Here is an 18661-nt window from a genome sequence, read left to right on the forward strand (position 1 = left end):
ACAGAAGGCAAGAATCTACAGCCATTCCCTTTTGAAGCAAAAGTAATACAGTTGAGTTAACAAATAACTTCTACTAGTTTATATCTCAGATCGTTGTACAGCCTTACATAGCGTTCCACTACCAGCAATTGGCTGTTCAGTCCATTGACGAGCCGAGAATTTTCTTAGCGATTTTCTCTGCTCTTCTTCGAAAATAGCTAGCAGAGTTAACGCAGCTGTTTTACGCGAGTCCATTTTCGCAAGGAAGCCGATAACGGCCTCTGGAGAGCGCCGAGAGTGCATTATCACATCAACCACTTTCTCCCACGGCTAACGAGATATATGGGCCCTACAATGAACTTGTCACACTAGTCGGCTTCTCTACCACACTTCGTGAACGCTCAGCCTCGTGCAGGGCCCACGGGAAATCAAGATTTAACCGAAAAGGTTCCCACTAAAATTCTTAATTTAGTTGTGTGTTATAGAGAGCTTGCATACATTTAAACACGCAGTCAAGAATTATTAAACTCGTATGAAATAGTTACTCGCTCTCCACCGGAGACGGCTGCTGGCAATCGTTAAGACCTGCAGTGTCACGTGGTGTTAGGTGCGCGCCACGGTCTGTCAGACGGGAGCCTCGGCTCACCTTGTCGATGTCCGGCTTCTGGAGGAGCCGCGCGCAGCGCACGCCGGGCACGGGCCAGGGCAGCGGGAAGGCGGCGCTGCGCGTCACCAGCTCGTCCAGCAGGGAGTCGGGCGGCGGCTGTGGCCGCGGGGGCGGCGCCACCCCCGCGCACAGCTGCAGCGCGCGCTCCGCCGCCGACCCGGGCAGCACGTCCGGCACGCTGGGCAGAGCCGACAGGTCCGCCGACGATCCGCTGCGGTACGTCTCGTCCACCTGCCGGCAGCGTACACACTTAGAGGTGCAAACGATTCGTCAGTGTTTCAGAAACATATTTGAAGAAGTTGAAAAATCAGCCAACCAGTTGCAAATAAAGGTTTATTAGCCCTTGACCTAGGTTTCGATATTCGTATAAATATCTTCTTCAGAAGTAATGCCCCTGTTACATCACATGATGGTATAGTAGATTACATGTACCATCATATGATGTAACAAGTTGTTCCACTACAGAAGACGGGGAGTAGCTCACAATTGGTTCACTTCTTACTTTAACAACAGACAGCGTTGAGAATGGCTATCACGTGAGGGGCACCGTAAAATGGGGGATGCCGCAGGGATCAGTGTTGGGGCCACTCCTGTTCTGTACCACCCCACCCGTCACTTATCTGGTTTTGCTGTGTGTTCACCTCAGGTAATTGACTAACAGATCAACAGGGAGTGCAAAACTGCCGCAGTGTCGGATAATGCAAAGAAAGTAATAAGGTCCTGTGACTCCTGATTGAACTGCGGTGGCAGTGTTGACATTAATTGATTCAGAATTGATCCCTTTTAATTAAAAAGTGGTGCACATTGATGTTATATGTAGCTATTGAACACCAGATGCAAATGTTGAACATAAATTAATTAAGAAAGTGACTTGGGATTTCAACTACTTGATTGAAAACAGATGCAGTCGATTAGCACAGATTTATTTTTAACTCACGACCTTCAATCATCACATTACATTACTCTCCTAGCAGGCAGTGGTAATAAATTGCGTTTGCGTAGAGTAAAGCGCGATAAATGAAAAGTAATTCCTATCGACTGACCCATGCGTAATGCGAAGTGTGAGAAGAATTCTACAATACACGGCCCATAAAACCCTCGTGGAAACTTTGCCGACGTGATCCAACAAATTAATCAGTGGCCGGAGCAGGCGCAATATCTCCGAATTCAGCGTGGCGGAGCGGCGTCGTTATGCAGACGTCGGACGACTTTGTGGTACTGGAAGTCTGCGCTCGTCTATTCACTTCTAGCTATCTTGCTCAGTACATAGCTGAACGAAAAGTTCCTATCTCCAAGCTCAATCGTTCCGTTTGCTAAGTCCTAAACTGCAGAGATGCTCACTCTCTCTCAGGTAAGCTGAGAAAAGAACGACACGTCCGCACTCTAGGCAAGCTGGGAACAGAAGACCACTACGGAGACTTCTCCCAGTCCGCTCTTCGCCTCGGTTTCCCCTCCAGCAAAATCACTTACGCCAATTGCAGCGCAAGTCGCGTTAATTACGCGTCGCTTCCCAGCACCGACCAATGCCTGCTCTGGGAAGTGAACAAATTCCCACAAAATTTCCCTTCCTCTCAACTTCTGCTATTTAGCTCCTCCCAGGACATCTATCAAGGTTAGCGTCTGCACAAAGCACCAATTTTTCCGGAATTCTGACTCCCAGAAGAGTACTTCAGATTCCTTGGTCCTACGTTCCCATCGGAGGCCGGCGTATTTCATTCTGTCGCTCTTCACCTGATTTTCTTCAGACCCTGCGGACCGTGAATTCAGTGTGAAGTTGCTATAGTCACGAACACACATATTTTGGCCTCTGTTGACCGCTCCACCGTAGCTTTGCGCGGCTTTCTCGCATGTTTCACTGAAAACGGGACGACAGACATTTATCAACAGGCGTACAAGTTCTCCATCTGCTTCCCGGTACACCAGCATGGGGTCAACCACCCACTCACTGTCGCTCATGTTAAGGCAGCTGGAGGCCGCGCCCCGTTACCGCTTTCTCAGAGCTTGAGCCACCCTAAGCTGCCTATTGTCACTTCCCTTCGCCGCTCCCCAGCTGGCCACGGTCAACTCGAATACTTCCCCGGGATAAACTAGCCTCCAGTAAAGCGACGCGTTTCCTCAAAGTTTTCATGTCGTGTGAATTACTTTAAAACCATCAACTGAAATTAATTATTCCAATATGTCCATACTATACCCTCTACAAGATGTATTGTGCCTTGTCAGTCATTTTTGTTCAGCCCTACAGTTCGCTCAACGTGAGTTAGGTGATCTTTAATGACTTCATGTAAGGGGCATAGTTCTTGCCATCTTACAGTTCCTTATTTATATAAATGATATGCAGCCTAGTATTATGGGTAATCCTAAAATATTTCTGTTTGCTGATGACACTAGTTTGGCAGTAAAGTTGTGTGCAACATTGGCTCTGTTTCAAATAGCGCAGTTCATGACATAAGTTAATGGCTTGTAGAAAATAAACTAACGCTAAATCGCAGTAAGACTCAGTTTTTACAGTTCCTGACACACAATTCAACAAAACCTGACGTTTTAATTTCACAGAGTGAGCATATGACTAGTGAAACTAAACAGTTCAAATTTCTAGATGTTCAGATAGATAGTAAACTTACGTAGAAAGCCCACGTTCAGGATCTTGTCAGAGACTTAATACTGCCATTTTTACTATTCTAACTGTATCTAAAGTAAGTGATCGTTCGACACGAAAATTAGTCTACTTTGCTTATTTCCACTCGCTTATGTTGTACGGTATTATAGTGTGGGGTAACTCTTTCCATACTAAACGGATATTTTTGCCTCAGAAACGACCGGTTCGAGCAATAAGTGGTGTAAGTTTACGAACCTCTTGTCGACCCCTGTTCACTAGTCTGGGTATTATCGCATTGGTCTCTCAATATATACACTACTGACCATTAAAATTGCTACACCACGAAGATGACGTGCTACAGACGCGAAATGTAACCGACAGGAAGAAGATCCTGTGATATGCAAATGTTTAGCTTTTCGGGAATTCACACAAGGTTGGCGCCGGTGGCGACACCTACAACGTGCTGACATGAGGAAAGTTTCCAACCGATTTCTCATACACACACAGCAGTTGACCGGCGTTGCCTGGTGAAACGTTGTTGTGATGCCTCGTGTAAGGAGGAGAAATGCGTACCATCACGTTTCCGACTTTGATAAAGGTCGGATTGTAGCCCACCGCGAATGCGGTTTATCGTATCGCGACATTGGTGCTCGCGTTCGTCAAGATCCAATTACTGTTAGCTGAATATGGAATCTGTGGGTTCAGGAGGGTCATACGTAACGCCGTGCTGGATCCCAACGGCCTCGTATCACTAGCAGTCGAGATGACAAGCATCTGATCCGCATGCCTGTAACGGATCGTGCAGCCACGTCTCGATCCATGAGTCAACAGAAGGGGACGTTTGCAAGACAACAACCATCTGCACGAACAGTTCGACAGCGTTTGCAGCAGCATGGACGATCAGCTCGGAGACCATGGCTGCGATTACCCTTGACACTGCATCACAGACAGGAGCGCTTGCGATGGTGTACTCAACGACGAACCTGGGAGCACCAATGGGAAAACGTCATTTTTTCGGATGAATCCAGGTTCCGTTTACAGCATCATGATCGTCGCATCCGTGTTTGGCGACATCGCGGTGAACGCACATTGGAAGCGTGTATTCTTCATCGCCATACTGGCGTATCACCCGGCGTGATGGTATGGGGTGCCATTGGTTACACGTCTCGCTCACCTCTTGTTCGCATTGACGGCACTTTGAACAGTGGACGTTACATTTCATATGTGTTACGACCCGTGGCTCTACCCTTCACTCGATCCCTGCGAAACCCTACATTTCAGCAGGATAATGCACGACCGCATGTTGCAGGTCCTGTACGGGCCTTTCTGGATACAGAAAATGTTCGACTGCTGCCCTGGTCAGCACATTCTCCAGATCTCTCACTAATTGAAAACGTCTGGTCAATGGTGGCCGAACAACTGGCTCGTCACAATACGCCAGTCACTACTCTTGATGAACTGTAGTATCGTTTTGAAGCTGTATGGGCAGCTGTACCTGTACACGCCGTCCAAGCTCTGTTTGACTCAATGCCCAGACGTATCAACGCCGTTATTAGGGATAGAGGTGGTTGTTCTCAGTACTGATTTCTCAGGATCTATGCACCCAAATTGCAAAGTTCTAGAATAATATATTTGTCCAATGAATACCCGTTTATCACCTGCATTTCTTCTTGGTGTAGCAATTTTAATGGCCAGTAGTGTATTTGAAGAAGTTGAAAAATCTGCCAACCAGTTGCAAATAAAGGTTTATTAGCCCTTGACCCACGTTTCGATGTTCGTAAAAATATCTTCTTCAGAAGTAATGGCCCTGTCACATCACATGATGGTACAGTAGATTAGATGTAGCATCATGTGATGTAACAAGTTGGTCCATTATGGAATTGGGGGGGGGGGGGGGGATATGATTAGTGAAACTGTACAGTTCAAATTTCTAGGTGTTCAGATAGATAGTAAACTTACGTGGAAAGCCCACGATCAGGATCTTGTTCAGAGACCTAATGCTGTAATTTTTACTATTCGAACGGTATCTGCAGTAGCTGATGGTTCGACACGAAAATTAGTCTACTTTCCTTAGTTTCATTCCCTTATGTAGTATGGTATTATATTTTGGGGTAACTCTTCCATTCTAAAAGGATATTATTGCCTCAGAAACGGTTGATTGCGTTCACTTAAATTTATGGCTTGACTTTTTTTGGGTTCATAAACATTTTCTTTTTATCTGTTATTACTTTTATGTTGTAATTTGATGTACTGACACGTTCCACGACCTTGTAGATTCGCTCCTCAATTTAGTCCTACAGAACCTGACGTGTAAATAAATAAATAAATAAACAAGGCCACTACATCTCAAGAAAATAATTTTACAAATACCGAAACCTAGGTCAACGGCAAACAAATCTTTATTTGTAAATGGTAGGCTGATTTTTCAACCTCTTCAGAGATACACATTCGCTGCTTCGCAGCTACGCTTAAGATTTAGAAACATATTTTGTTTTAATAGGAAAATATAGACTTTTTTCAATTGACGTTTCCAATTGCAAATCATCGATGTTATTTTGAACAATGTTTCATTTCAACGTCTGTTTTTTCTGTTTTTAACCATGCCGTCCTTTGTCAGCTGCCATTCAAAGTAAGAGTTTGCTTGACTCCCAGTTCCCTTTATACTTTTTTGTGAAAATGGTGATATAAAAAAGAGATAAGGTTGTGGTAAATTTATTTTTAACAGTAAATTGAACTATTAAACTCGTGAAAATGGTAAATTGCTGCATTAACCGTAATTATGGAACGCCACTAAAACCAACAACAACAGCTATACTTCCAACGAGTCAGAAAAAGGAGACAAGACTTTTGATGTATGGAAATATCATAAACATTTAGCACATAGTGGTATTAATTTTAGGCTGTTGTCATCCACTGCTACACTGGAGACCGAATTTCAGATGTACGAGCATACTGGTTCAGTGTTGCTGCGATCACTCAAAATCCTATTGAAATGTGGGAAGACATTAAATCCATGTTTCCAGGCGTATATAAGACCGTCATGAAGTATTTACCAATTGTAGCAATGTCGGTCCCAAGCGAACGATTTTTTTTCTAGAGGCGGTGCGACAATAAATCAACAATGTAATCGTTCGTCGGGAAACGGCTTTTAAAAGTGTTGTTTTTACATTCAGTTTCTAAGCTGTGAAATGCAACTATGATTAATAGGAAAAGTAAAAAGAAAATACTAATACTGTGTTAAAGCAATTTGGTGTTATGTGCCGTATACTTGTTTTGAGACTAGAAAATATAAAACTGTAATTGGATTTTAAATTTACCGAAATTATTTAATTTGTAGTAGCAATTAATTAATTTATTTGACACACACATTGCGTACTATAGTAAAAACGCACAAACTGGTAGTTTTTGCTCCCATTGATGATTTGAAAAAAAAAGAACGTCAAATGTGTGTGAAATCTTATGGGACTTAACTGCTAAGGTCATCAGTCCCTAAGCTTACACACTACTTAACCTAAATTATCCTAAGGACAAACACACACACCCACGCCTGAGGGAGAACTCGAACCTCCGCCAGAACCAGATGATTTGAAAAAACGTCAGTGTTTCGATACATTGGTATCTTCTAGACGAAATTCATTTCTATGATCTTATTTTCTGAACATCGATATATTGTACATCGATGTTTACCATAATGATATCTGCATCTCTAGCCACATACATACATACATATACATACATACATACATTAATCCTTGTTCCATAGATCATGAATATGACATTTCGTAATGATGTGGAACGTGTCACTTTAACATAAGTTTTCTTTACGTAAGATAATTAATTAAATTTTTTTTTTACAGTTACTACTTCCTATCTAAGAAGTCATCTATTGAGTAGAAGGAGTTGTCATTCAGAAATGTTGGTTGGCTATCTGTCAGACTTTTAATACTATTTGGCAAATGACCAAAGATTATTGTGGCAGCATAATTCACCACTTTCTGTGCCAAAGTGAGATTTAATCTAGAATAGTGAATATCATTCTTTCTTCTAGTGTTGTAGTTATACACTTCGCTGTTATTTTTGAATTGGGATGGGTTATTTCGTAAGTGAATATATGTATTGCGAAGGTACTGTGAATATCCCGAGTTCCTTAAATAAATTTCTGCAAGGTGATCTTGAGTGGGCTGATTACATGCTTTTGTGCAATGAATACTTTCTCTCTTAATGACGAATTGCCCCAAAATATGATGCCATATGAAAGCCATGAATGAAAACAGGCACAGTAGGCTAATTTTCTGATATGTTTGTCACCAAAATTTGCAATAACCCTAATAGCATAAGTAGCTGAACCTAACCCTTTCAGCAGATCATCGATGTGTTTCTTCCAATTCAATTTCTCATCAATGCATACACCCAGAAAATTTGGGTATTCTACCTTAGCAAAAGACTTCCGTTCATTGTCTATATTTATCAATGATGTTATGCCATTTACTGTACAGAATTGTATAAACTGTGTTTTCTCAAAATTTAGTGAGAGGCCATTTGCAGAGAACAACTTAATAATTTTCTGAAAGACATTATTTGCAATTTTCTCAGCTGATTCTTGCTTCTTGGGTGTGATTACTATACTTTTATCATCAACAAAAAGAACTAACTTTGCATCTTCATGAATATAGAGTTGCAAGTCGTTAAAATATGTTAAGAACAATAAGAGACCCACGACTGAACCCTGTGGGACACCATTCTTGATACCTCCCCAGTTAGAGGACCCTGCTGGTTTTTGTAGACTATCTGTACTGTTAATTTCAACCTTCTGCATTCTTCTAGTTAAGTATTAATTAAACCATTTGTGCACTGTCCCACTCATACCATAATACTTAAACTTATCTAGAAGAATTTCATGATTCACTCAATCAAAACCCTTTGAGAGATCAAAAAATATCCCAATGGGTGATGTTCGGTTATTCATTGCATTTAATATTTGATCAGTGAAAGCATGTATAGCATTTTCTGTTGAAAAGCCTTTCTGAAAACCAAACTGACATTTTGTTAGTACTTCATTTTTACAAATATGTGATGCTATTCTTGAATACATTACTTTTTCAAGACGTTTGGATAAAGATGTCAGAAATGAGATTGGGCAGTAGTTGTTAGCATCAGTTCTATCCACTTTCCTATGCAGTGGTGTAACAATAGCATATTTCTGTCTATCTGGAAAAATTCCTTGTTTCAGTGACCTACTACGTATGTGGCTGAGAATCCTACTTACTTGTTGGGAACAAGCTTTTGGTACTCTGTTGGAAATGCCATCAATTCCCTGTGAGCTTTTACTTTTGAGTGAATTTATTATTTTCCTAATTTCAGTAGGAGAGGTGGGTTGAATTTCAATTTTATCAAATTGCATAGGTACTGCCTCTTCCATATACTGTCTTGCATTTTCCAATGAATAGCTGGAACCTATTTTCTCTACAACACTTAAAAATGGTTATTAAAAATAGTTTCTACATCTGACTTCTTGTTAAGAAACATTCAGCTAGAGGTGGGAACAACCGAATGAAAACAATTGCTTCAATCGCTTCTCGCTTTAAGTATCGGTTGGATTATTCATTAATTTTTTTGAGTAAAACCAATATGTGGGAACCAGCTGAAACAAAAGAATCCATTTGGTCGGTTGTAGTTTTATGTATCCGTAGGTTTATCATTCATCCGTTTCTTTCGAGTGAAACCAGCCTTTGGGAGCAGCCTAATGGAAACAGTCGTCGTACAGCGGCGCATTCAGTTCTGAGCGGAAACTTCAATCTTTTTGCCACTGTTAAATCATTATTGTTGATTGCCCTCTATCACCTGTCGTCACTGTTGTTGCCGTACCGATAGTTGCTTTTTATTTTGTGTCAATGAGTAACTTTTAGTTGAGTTTTCGTTCCCATTTATGAATCGGCGCTCTCTTAACACTGAACGCTGTGTCCGGAGCAAATTGTCAAAAAGCTCTGTGGGATTGGAATGGAAGAAATCAAATGACTGAATAAAAGGTGATCCTCAAGATAAACTCAATATGAGAAGATGATTCCTATTGTGAAACACTTATTAGTTAAAGAAACTGAAAGAAAATTAACAAGTCATAACAAATTTTACGCGCCCTAAAATGCTTCCGAGAAAAATGACAGTAGGTGTTTAAAAAGCAGGTGATTAAGTCTCCAAACAATTAAAAAATTGTGTCTTATATACTTGCTGTTCACATCACCTCAGCGTTTACCAACATAGAATTAATTATTGGTGATGGGTGCAAACCAGCGGGAAGAGAGAGGCAGAGCTTGCTTCGATTTAAATGAAAAAGTAATTGATCCCTTATTTAAATGTAAATTTATAATACAGCACTAGTTAATAAGCTTTTGAAACCAAACAAAAATCCTTATTTAATGCTGAAAGTGTGAAAAACTCGTATTTAAGTAAATAAATACATAAATTTTGAAAATACTACGTTTTTCAGTAGTATACTTTTTATTCACCTCTCCTTGAAATAAGACACGTTATTTGTCCGTAAAGAGGTTGGCAACCCTAGTCTGCTGTGTTTCATGTGCAACCAGCAGCACTGATAAGTACGTCAATGAAATCAGTCAAAAGAGGAGCCTTATTGAAAATAATCATGTAACTGCCAAAACCGTCAGTCGCTTGTCTCTCATTAAGTGAAACCACTCAAACCCGGATATGAGTGAAGCACATTCATTTAGCTTACGCGGTAGCAAAGCCTAGTTTCATTTGGTTGTTTCATTCGATTGAAAAAACCGACTGAACGAAAAAACAATCGGTTGATAGAACCAGTCTGTTGTTCCATCACTATTGACAACAAATACCGAGATTGAACGCAACAAATTTATTTCCAAACACGACACTCAGCGCATCCCGTCGACATTTTCACTATCGTGCAGATATTTTCAGTGTGATACATATACAAAAATAATGGGGCCACGAAACCAGATTAAATGTAATTGCTGTGTAACAAGCCAATGGAGACCACAGGTACCTTATACAAAAAAAATACACAGGGAATGTGCCTGAAATGTTATCTGGTGTTTCTATAAAGAAAAGGTTGATTTAGACAGAAAAAATAAAATAATAAAAGAACACGAAAATAGAAGAAAAAAGAATAGGAAAATAAAACAGTTCTTTGTGTGCAGCCTTTTATCTGCAGATAAAATAACGGTATGATTTTTTTCTGTTGAAAGAGTGGTTAAAGAATTTTTGAGAAATCGACAACTGAAAATTAAATAAGTTCAATACAGAACGTTAGAGAATGAGCCAACCGATTTCACGAAACTACATATTTGAACGAAGACAGAAACCTAGCGAAAATTTTAACTAAATATTGAAATCAAATCTTTTTATTGGCGGTACTTCTAAGGCACCAGTTCGCGTGGTACCCGGTGATCTCGTGGTGTGGCGCGCTAGTTCATTAGCCAACCTGCATCAAATCGAGATGGCGATAACATTGTAAGAAAAGGCATTTTGCTGTTTTCCTTTCAACAGGTGCAGTTCAGTTACTGCTGTGCGGACTGATTTTCGTCAAGATTACGACAGTGTACATTCTACAGCGTAAGGGGCGTACGAATCCCTCATTTCACCATTGGCCTCCAAAGTTGCCTAATCTTACGGTATTTGATTTCTTTTTCTTCTGTTTTTGTAGAGGTTTGTAGAAAACTCTGTCAATGGGCCTCGCTTTCCGACTATTTTGAATGAAATGCGACGTCGCACTTAAGCAGCAGTGAATGATAGCTTCGTGCACGGTCGAAAAAGTATGATATGCGTCTGACTATTGCCCGGATGTCTGTCCTGCATCCAGTGGAGGACACACTGAACATTTGTGAAAGGTGAAACTACACTCATGTGTAAAGCAGCTTCATACGTTTAATTATAAATTGATTAATATGTTAAATATCTGACTTCAAGCATGTAAGCGAGAAAAAGTTTATGAAAGATCTGAAATTATTCTTAAAATTTGTTAGAAGTCGTTAAGTGCTCCCAATATGAAAAAATGGAGCAATTATATTGGGTAATTTGCAGTGCACTTTAAGCAAAAGCTATATTTATCACGCACATAAATGTCTATAACGTCATTTCTCGTAAACTATGTGTCGTACAGTGATACAATTTTGCAGATATTCAACTATATATATATATATACAGGGTGGTCCATTGATCGTGACCGGGACAAATATCTCACGAAATAAGCGTCAAGTGAAAAAACTACAAAGAACGAAACTTCTCTAGCTTGAAGGGGGAAACCAGATGGCGCTATGGTTGACCCGCTAGATGGCGCTGCCATAGGTCAAAAGGATATTAACTGCCTTTTTTTAAAAATAGGAACCCCCATTTTTTAATTACATATTCGTGAAGTACATAAAGAAATATGAATATTTTAGTTGGACCACATTTTTCGCTTTGTGATAGATGGCACTGTAATAGTCACAAACATATGGCTCACATTAATGCAATAAATGTTCAAAATGATGTCCGTCAACCTCAATGCATTTGGCAATACGTGTAACGACATTCGTCTCAACAGCGATCAGTTCGCCTTCCGTAACGTTCGCACATGCATTGACAATACGCTGACGCATGTTGTCAGACGTTGTCGGTGGATCACGATAGCAAATATCCTTCAATTTTCCTCACAGAAAGAAATCCGGGGACGTCAGATCCGGTGAACGTGCTTCGACGACCAATCCACCTGTCATGAAATATGCTATTCAGTACCGTTTCAACCGCACGCGAGCTATGTGCCGGACATCCATCATGTTGGAAGTACATCGCCATTCTGTCATGCTGTGAACCATCTGGTAGTAACATCGGTAGAACATTACGTAGGAAATCAGCATACATTGCACCATTTCGATTGCTATCGCTAAAATGGGGGCCAGTTATCCTTTCTCCCATAATGCCGCACCATACATTAACCCGCCAAGGTCGCTGATGTTCCACTTGTCGCAGCCATCGTGGATTTTCCGTTGCCCAATAGTGCATATTATGCCGGTTTACGTTACCGCTGTTGGTGAATGACGCTTCGTCGCTAAATAGAACGCGTGCAAAAAATCTGTCATCGTCCGTAATTTGTCTTGTGCCCAGTGGCAGAACTGTACACGACGTTCAAAGTCGTCGCCACGCAATTCCTGGTGCATAGGAATATGGTACGGGTGCAATCGATGTTGCTGTAGCATTCTCAACACCGACGTTTTTGAGATTCCAGATTCTCGCGCAATTTATCTGCAACTGAAGTGCTGATTAGCAGCCACAGCAGCTAAAACACCTACTTGGGCATCATCATTTGTTGCAGGTCGTGGTTGAAGTTCCACGTGTGGCTGAACACTTCCTGTTTCCTTAAATAACATAACTATCCGGCGAACGGTCCTGACACTCGGATGATGTCGTCCAGGATACCGAGCAGCATGCATAGCACACGTCCGTTGGGCATTTTTGATCACAATAGCCATACATCAACACGAACCGATCTTTTCCGCAATTGGTAAACGGTCCATTTTAACACGGGTAATGTATCACGAAGCAAATACGGTCCGCACTGGCGGAATGTTATTTGATACCACGTACATACATGTATGTGACTATTACACCGCCATCTATCGCAAAGCGAAAAAAGTGGTCCAACTAAAATATTCATATTTCTTTATTTACTACACGAATATGTAATATAAAATGGGGGTTCCTATTTAATAAAACGCAGTTGACGTCCGTTTAACCTATGGCAGCGCCATCTAGCGGGCCAACCATAGCGCCATCTGGTTTCCCCCTTCAAGCTAGAGGAGTTTCGTTCTTTGTAGCTTTTTCGTTTGATGCTTACGTCGTGAGATATTTGTCCCGGTCACTATCAATGGACCACGCTGTATATATAGGGTGGTCCATTGATCAGGGGCCTGAAAACGATTAACGCAACAATGAAGATGTTTGCGTAAATAAATTAAATTCGAAAGAGACGGCTGCAGGTGTTTTAATTTTCATTTCATACTGAACAGACGAAGTTCCTGTAAGCATCTACTACAAGGATGGTCATACAAAGACAACATGGATAGTTAGTTTTCTTTTCTGACACGGAGTTGTAGGCAACGCTCACGGTGCATTGAGAATTTCTTAATCATTCTATAAATATGGTTGTTAGCAGTGCCAATTGTCTCATTCCCTTATTAGTTCATAATTGAAATGAAGCAGCTACAAAAGCTAAACATCGTTTACCTTTCGTAATTTTAAAAATAAAAACGTTCAAAGAAAATTATTTTTCATTCTAAATTTAGTTAGGCGCTAACGTTGATGATGGGGAGGGATCAGGGGCCTGCTACGTAATATCTGATTTCTCTTGTCGGTAATGGTCTTAGAATGATTGGTAACCATTACGCTAGTAGTAGTGATCATGCCAGCTATTATCGATGTGCGAATGAAGCTTCTAACTAAACTATCTTTAAATGTTAGACAACTGAAATAAGTATTCAAGGTAGTAAAATTATAAATGAAGTTCGTCTCTTTTATTAAACTGATACTGAATTAATAACAACACAGGAGTGAATGCTGGACGCAACCTTTCACTAGCGAGAACCAAACAAAACATGAATCAGGTGTACTATCGGTGGTTTGTGTATCCTCTTTCTTAAGAACTACACTAGCGTCCCGAATACGAACACTGTAGCATCAGTTTATCACACTCAAAATAGCCAAAATCCAGAAGAATCAGTAAAGCACGTCTTCAGTTTGCGAAGGTTAGCGCGTTGACAGTGCATCTCACTTCATTTCTAGAGGTGCAATATCATTCTAAGGTTTTCGTCCATAGACAGTTGATTTTAGTTGAACTATGCACTTTACGCTAAAAAAATTTAGTCACATCTGCAACAAAGCTATGTATTTTCGATGCAGCTTGACCTCGGTGTCACACAGACACAATGCAACAACCATACGAAGAACTTCGGCTGCTCCCGTGGATGGGATCTCTGCATCCAGCTGGGAGACATCTAGTTGATTACTGCAGACTGTCGTATTTTCTAGCCAATAGAGCATTATTTTTCACGTGTATTACGTATATAAGGATTTTCAGCATCAGTAAGAAATAGTTCACTTGGGGCAGTTTCTAGGCAACGTTTTTCACTCAAACACTAAGCAGTCCATTTCACATTATCTCCACGATATTAATTCTGTGCGCCGTTTCTTAGATTAGTTATTTAACCGTATTTCGTACTGTCGTTTATTGGGCACACGTAAAATAAAGACGAAACCATGCTACGACAGTTGACACCAGGGTTACACAGACCTTTTCAAGAGTATGTGATATAATTTTCAACTTGATACTTCTACCACTTTCTGAGAAAAAAAGACGGACGAACAGACAGTCCGTTAACAAATTACAAAAACTTTTTGTGCGATGTAATTACAAATTAAATATTTTCGAGTTTTCTCCTGTGGTGGTACTGTGAAATCTTGCTTCTTGACAAATTTCTTGATTCTATGCCAACGTGAAGTACCCCGTAGGTTTTGATGAGTGAGTTTGCGAAGTGTCAAAATATGTGACATAGATAGCCGTTGTTTTGATTGCATTAACTTAGGAGTCTCACTTTTTTCCATCGTCAAGGGACTGTAGACACAATACATTACATAAATTTTAACTTGATGCGCTTACCCGTTCTTGACAAAAACGGATTTGAACAGTCGGGCAGAAAGACAGACAGACAGACAGGCAACGGAGTGATTGTATTCGCAAAATGATTCCCTTTTTACCGATTGAGTACAGAACCCAAAAAGAAGCATTTCAGTACTTAGCAAACGCCATAGCTGACGTTCGCCAACACAGGAGAAAAAACATTATAAATATTATGAATAATCATAACTCGACATAGGGTCACATCAGTTTCCGCAAAGCAATACTTATCCTAAATACTTACACTAGAAGAAGAGTTGAAGAAAGGCAAACTCACATATATAGCACTTGTAGATTCAGAGAACGTTGTTGACAATGCTGACTCGAATAATCTCTTTGAAGATGATGGTAGTGAGAATAGAATGTAGTGAGCAGAATCTTGTCTACAACATGTATAGAGCCACACTTCAGTTATAAGGGTGAGGGACAACATGACATGGCAAGAGGTGGTGGAGGAAGTAGTTGACAAATGAGACTAGCTTCTGAATTACCCATATTGCTGTCGAATTTGTACATTGAGCATGCAGCAACGGAAACTATGGAGAAATTTGGAAATGGGATTAATGTTGGGGAAGAAGAAACAAAAACTTCAACATTTGCCAATTACAATGCAATTCTATCAGAGACCTAATATAATTAAATTTTCCTTGAGACATTTGAGTCTCATCTTTATCTACGATAATGATAGAAGCTGAAGAAATGAATGGAAATTTGAGCCATTGGGAGACTTCAACTTGGGTCTCCTTGCTTACTGGGCAGGCGTGCTAGCCATTACACCACCACAGCATTCTAACCAGTACATCTGCATGGACTACCCTAAACCATTGACCTCCCTAACACAAACTTACATTCTCGTCTTGAGTTTATTTTCCCGTTCTTAGATCGTCACTATCGCTGAGGTTCTCTGGTGTTGGAATAGCACCCCACTACATCCAAAGCTGGGGTGCTACTCCAATACCAGAGATCCTCAGCGATAGTGGCTATCTAAGCAAGGGAAAATAAGCTGAAGACGTGAATTGAAGTTTGTGTTACGAAGGGCATTGGACGAGGGTAGTCTGTGAAGGTGTGTTAGCTATACTGCTACAGTGGTGCAATGGCTAGCACACCTATCGAGTAAGCAAGGAGTCCTTGAGTCAAGTCCCATCTATGGCACAAATTTCAATTCATTTCTTCAAATTCCATCATTATCTGTCAGAGACGGTAGAGGGCCGGATGATCAGCTGAATGGAATGATTAATGTCTTAAAAGATGTTGCCAGGTGACCATGAATCAAAGTAAAATGAAGTTAATGAAATGCAGCCAAATTAAATTAGGCTATCTTAAGAGAATTAGATGAGGAAATGAGACATTAAAAGTAACTGACAAACTTTACTATTAGGGGAGCAAAGTAACTGATAATGGCAGACGCAAAGAGACTAAAAATGTGCAATGGCTATTGGAAGACAATGTTTCCTGAAAAAATTTATGTTTTCATCTATTATAAGGTAAGTAATGTAAGCAAATGTGTGTGTGTGTGTGTGTGTGTGTGTGTGGATTGAGCTGTGCACAATGCTGGTTAAGACGTATCACACGTCAGCTTTCCTATGAGATATCTAGTGGACAGAAAGGAAAGCTGTGCTAATCTCTGCCACCCTAGATCTAGTGAAGCAGGGCGCCTTCAGTTTATTGTGAGCATAACACATCAGCTTGTGGCTGCGATAATTCGTAACTAATATTTGCAACGATAAAACTTTAAGCTATTAAATGAGATAGGATAAGCTGATGAAAATGTAATTTATTAAGGCTAGTCCAACAGAAATGATCATTAAAAACACAAAAAAGGTTGTATTAATTTTAAAACTGAATAAAAAGGAATAAAGGACAAAAAGAATAAAATTTGGGTCTCCATCAGCAAGGTGGTTGACGTAACATAAAATTCCGCTTGAATTCGCAAAAGTGGACAATTATACTTGTATAAAACAACATAAAGAAAAAAAAAAACAGCGTAAAAACGTAAAGAAAACAGGGAGAAAGTCAGACATAAGACCGAAATAAAGTAGAATCGACAGTGCGAAAGAAGAAAACACGATTAAAAGATCTCGAGTTGCATTTAGGTTATGTAACATATCAGTGCCGACCTGAATAACTATTCAGTGAGACAAGAATGTGTGAATGATCCCCCTGCCTCTCGCACATTTCAGATGACCTAAAAATGTGAAATTTATCAACGTGACCTAATCAGACTATCAGAACATTCTCCAATATTGCTACCACTGCGGTACAGTATTAACAAAATCTCATGTAACGACCGTGTCAACAGGGCTGATGTGCATGATGTCTCCACTGCTCATCAGCGAAGTTCAGCCAAGTTGCAGAACTCTGAACCCAGCACAAGTGCGCCTCCGGCTCCAGATCAAACGTGGGATAACAGCGTAATTACTGAACTAAATCTAGTCCTCTACAGTTTCCCTTAACTTCTCTCCTAAACTTGGTTCAGATGGTCTGTCCCCGCAGCTACGGCCAAGTGCAGGGCTTGGCGCTGAACACCCCTCCAGTGATAGTATTGTTATAATAACTTTTGCTAGCACGAAGTTTGTAAAAGCTGGGCCGGACAATCCACAGGCTAGCGCAGATGGGAAGAGCCCTGAAATTTTGTTCCCACGTGCTTCGAAATATCCCGAGTAAAGGGTAAATAGAAGATCTGAGCTGTGGTTCCCAATAATGTTTTGAAAGATATCGCATCAAAACAGTTCCTGCCTAATGTGACATCCAGCCGTAGAGCTGTGTTAGAGACTGCGCAAGATATAGTGGCTGGTGTGCAGTAACCCATTTTCGTCCAAAGCGCTGGACAAGTTCATTCGTTTGCTTGGAAGGGGAGGTCGACACTGCTTGCCCCTTCCGGCTGTTCTGCGACGCTCTTTGATGACAGAACTAAGGCACACACCCTACAGTCTTTCTCAAACGATTTTACAGAAACTGTTTGACAAAAGTTTCATTTTTGGGTTACTTGTAGCTTTATATGTCAGCTTCACGATAATGTGCCCATAATTTTGTTAATGGTTATAGTTATTGTGATATTTGCTTTTTAGTAAGATATGGTGCGATATTCGAAAAAGTTGGCAATGAAAAATAGGGCCGCTATGATTTTGCGTTTGGTGCATATTACATAGTATGTTGCTACGTATGAAACTTTGCTAACATATTGAATTTTTCTTTATGATTGGGTGGAGGTCTCCGTCGCTCACCAAACTCAAGAAAATTGATCTGTTGTAGCAGACTCATTTGCGATCGCATGCACCAGCGATAAAACCAGAATGAAATATCCGTGAAATTTCTCATATCTGATAAACTTTTTTAGATATTGAAATGAGGTTCAGGCAAATGATAGCTCGATTATGCAAAACTTCGTTAACGACCATGTTATTCGGTTATCTACAAATTATTTAGATGAAAAAATGTGGTTCTTAAGGGCCATCGATAGCTGATGAGATGAGAAGTGAAGACACTACACGTTTATTTTTGTACCAAGGGTGTGCTTTTTTGTAAGCTTACTTCTCCTCAGTTCCCCACTTAATAAACTTGATACACCACTGTTTCAGAGTTGTCCTGCATTGCAACTGCACAACATGTTAGTGAGCAAAGGAAGCACGTTTTAACATAGCAACAAGACAAATGTAAATTTTAGTCAAAATTCACCACTCATGACACTTCTCTGAAAGTTACAAATGCTTAACAAGCTGATTGGAAATACGTCGTG

General features: G+C 40.4%; 1 protein-coding gene and 1 long non-coding RNA gene across 2 annotated transcripts in view; both read right to left on the minus strand.

The window, feature by feature from the left end:
- Positions 1–787, minus strand: part of LOC124799085 — a gene marked incomplete at its 5' end in the record, with an annotated part of 109040 nt that extends 108253 nt beyond the window's left edge. Inside the window, one exon of the mRNA XM_047262623.1 lies at positions 626–787. Within this exon, the coding sequence (XP_047118579.1) occupies positions 626–787 (162 nt within the window). The remainder of the gene's footprint in view (positions 1–625) is intronic.
- A 13-nt stretch (positions 788–800) lies between these two features.
- The window catches only part of LOC124798702, a 436588-nt gene continuing 418727 nt past the window's right edge, over positions 801–18661 (minus strand). The window contains exon 4 of the long non-coding RNA XR_007016971.1: positions 801–877. This is a non-coding gene — a long non-coding RNA (uncharacterized LOC124798702). The remainder of the gene's footprint in view (positions 878–18661) is intronic.

Source organism: Schistocerca piceifrons, chromosome 5, assembly GCF_021461385.2.
Source record: "Schistocerca piceifrons isolate TAMUIC-IGC-003096 chromosome 5, iqSchPice1.1, whole genome shotgun sequence".
Lineage (NCBI taxonomy): Eukaryota > Metazoa > Arthropoda > Insecta > Orthoptera > Acrididae > Schistocerca > Schistocerca piceifrons.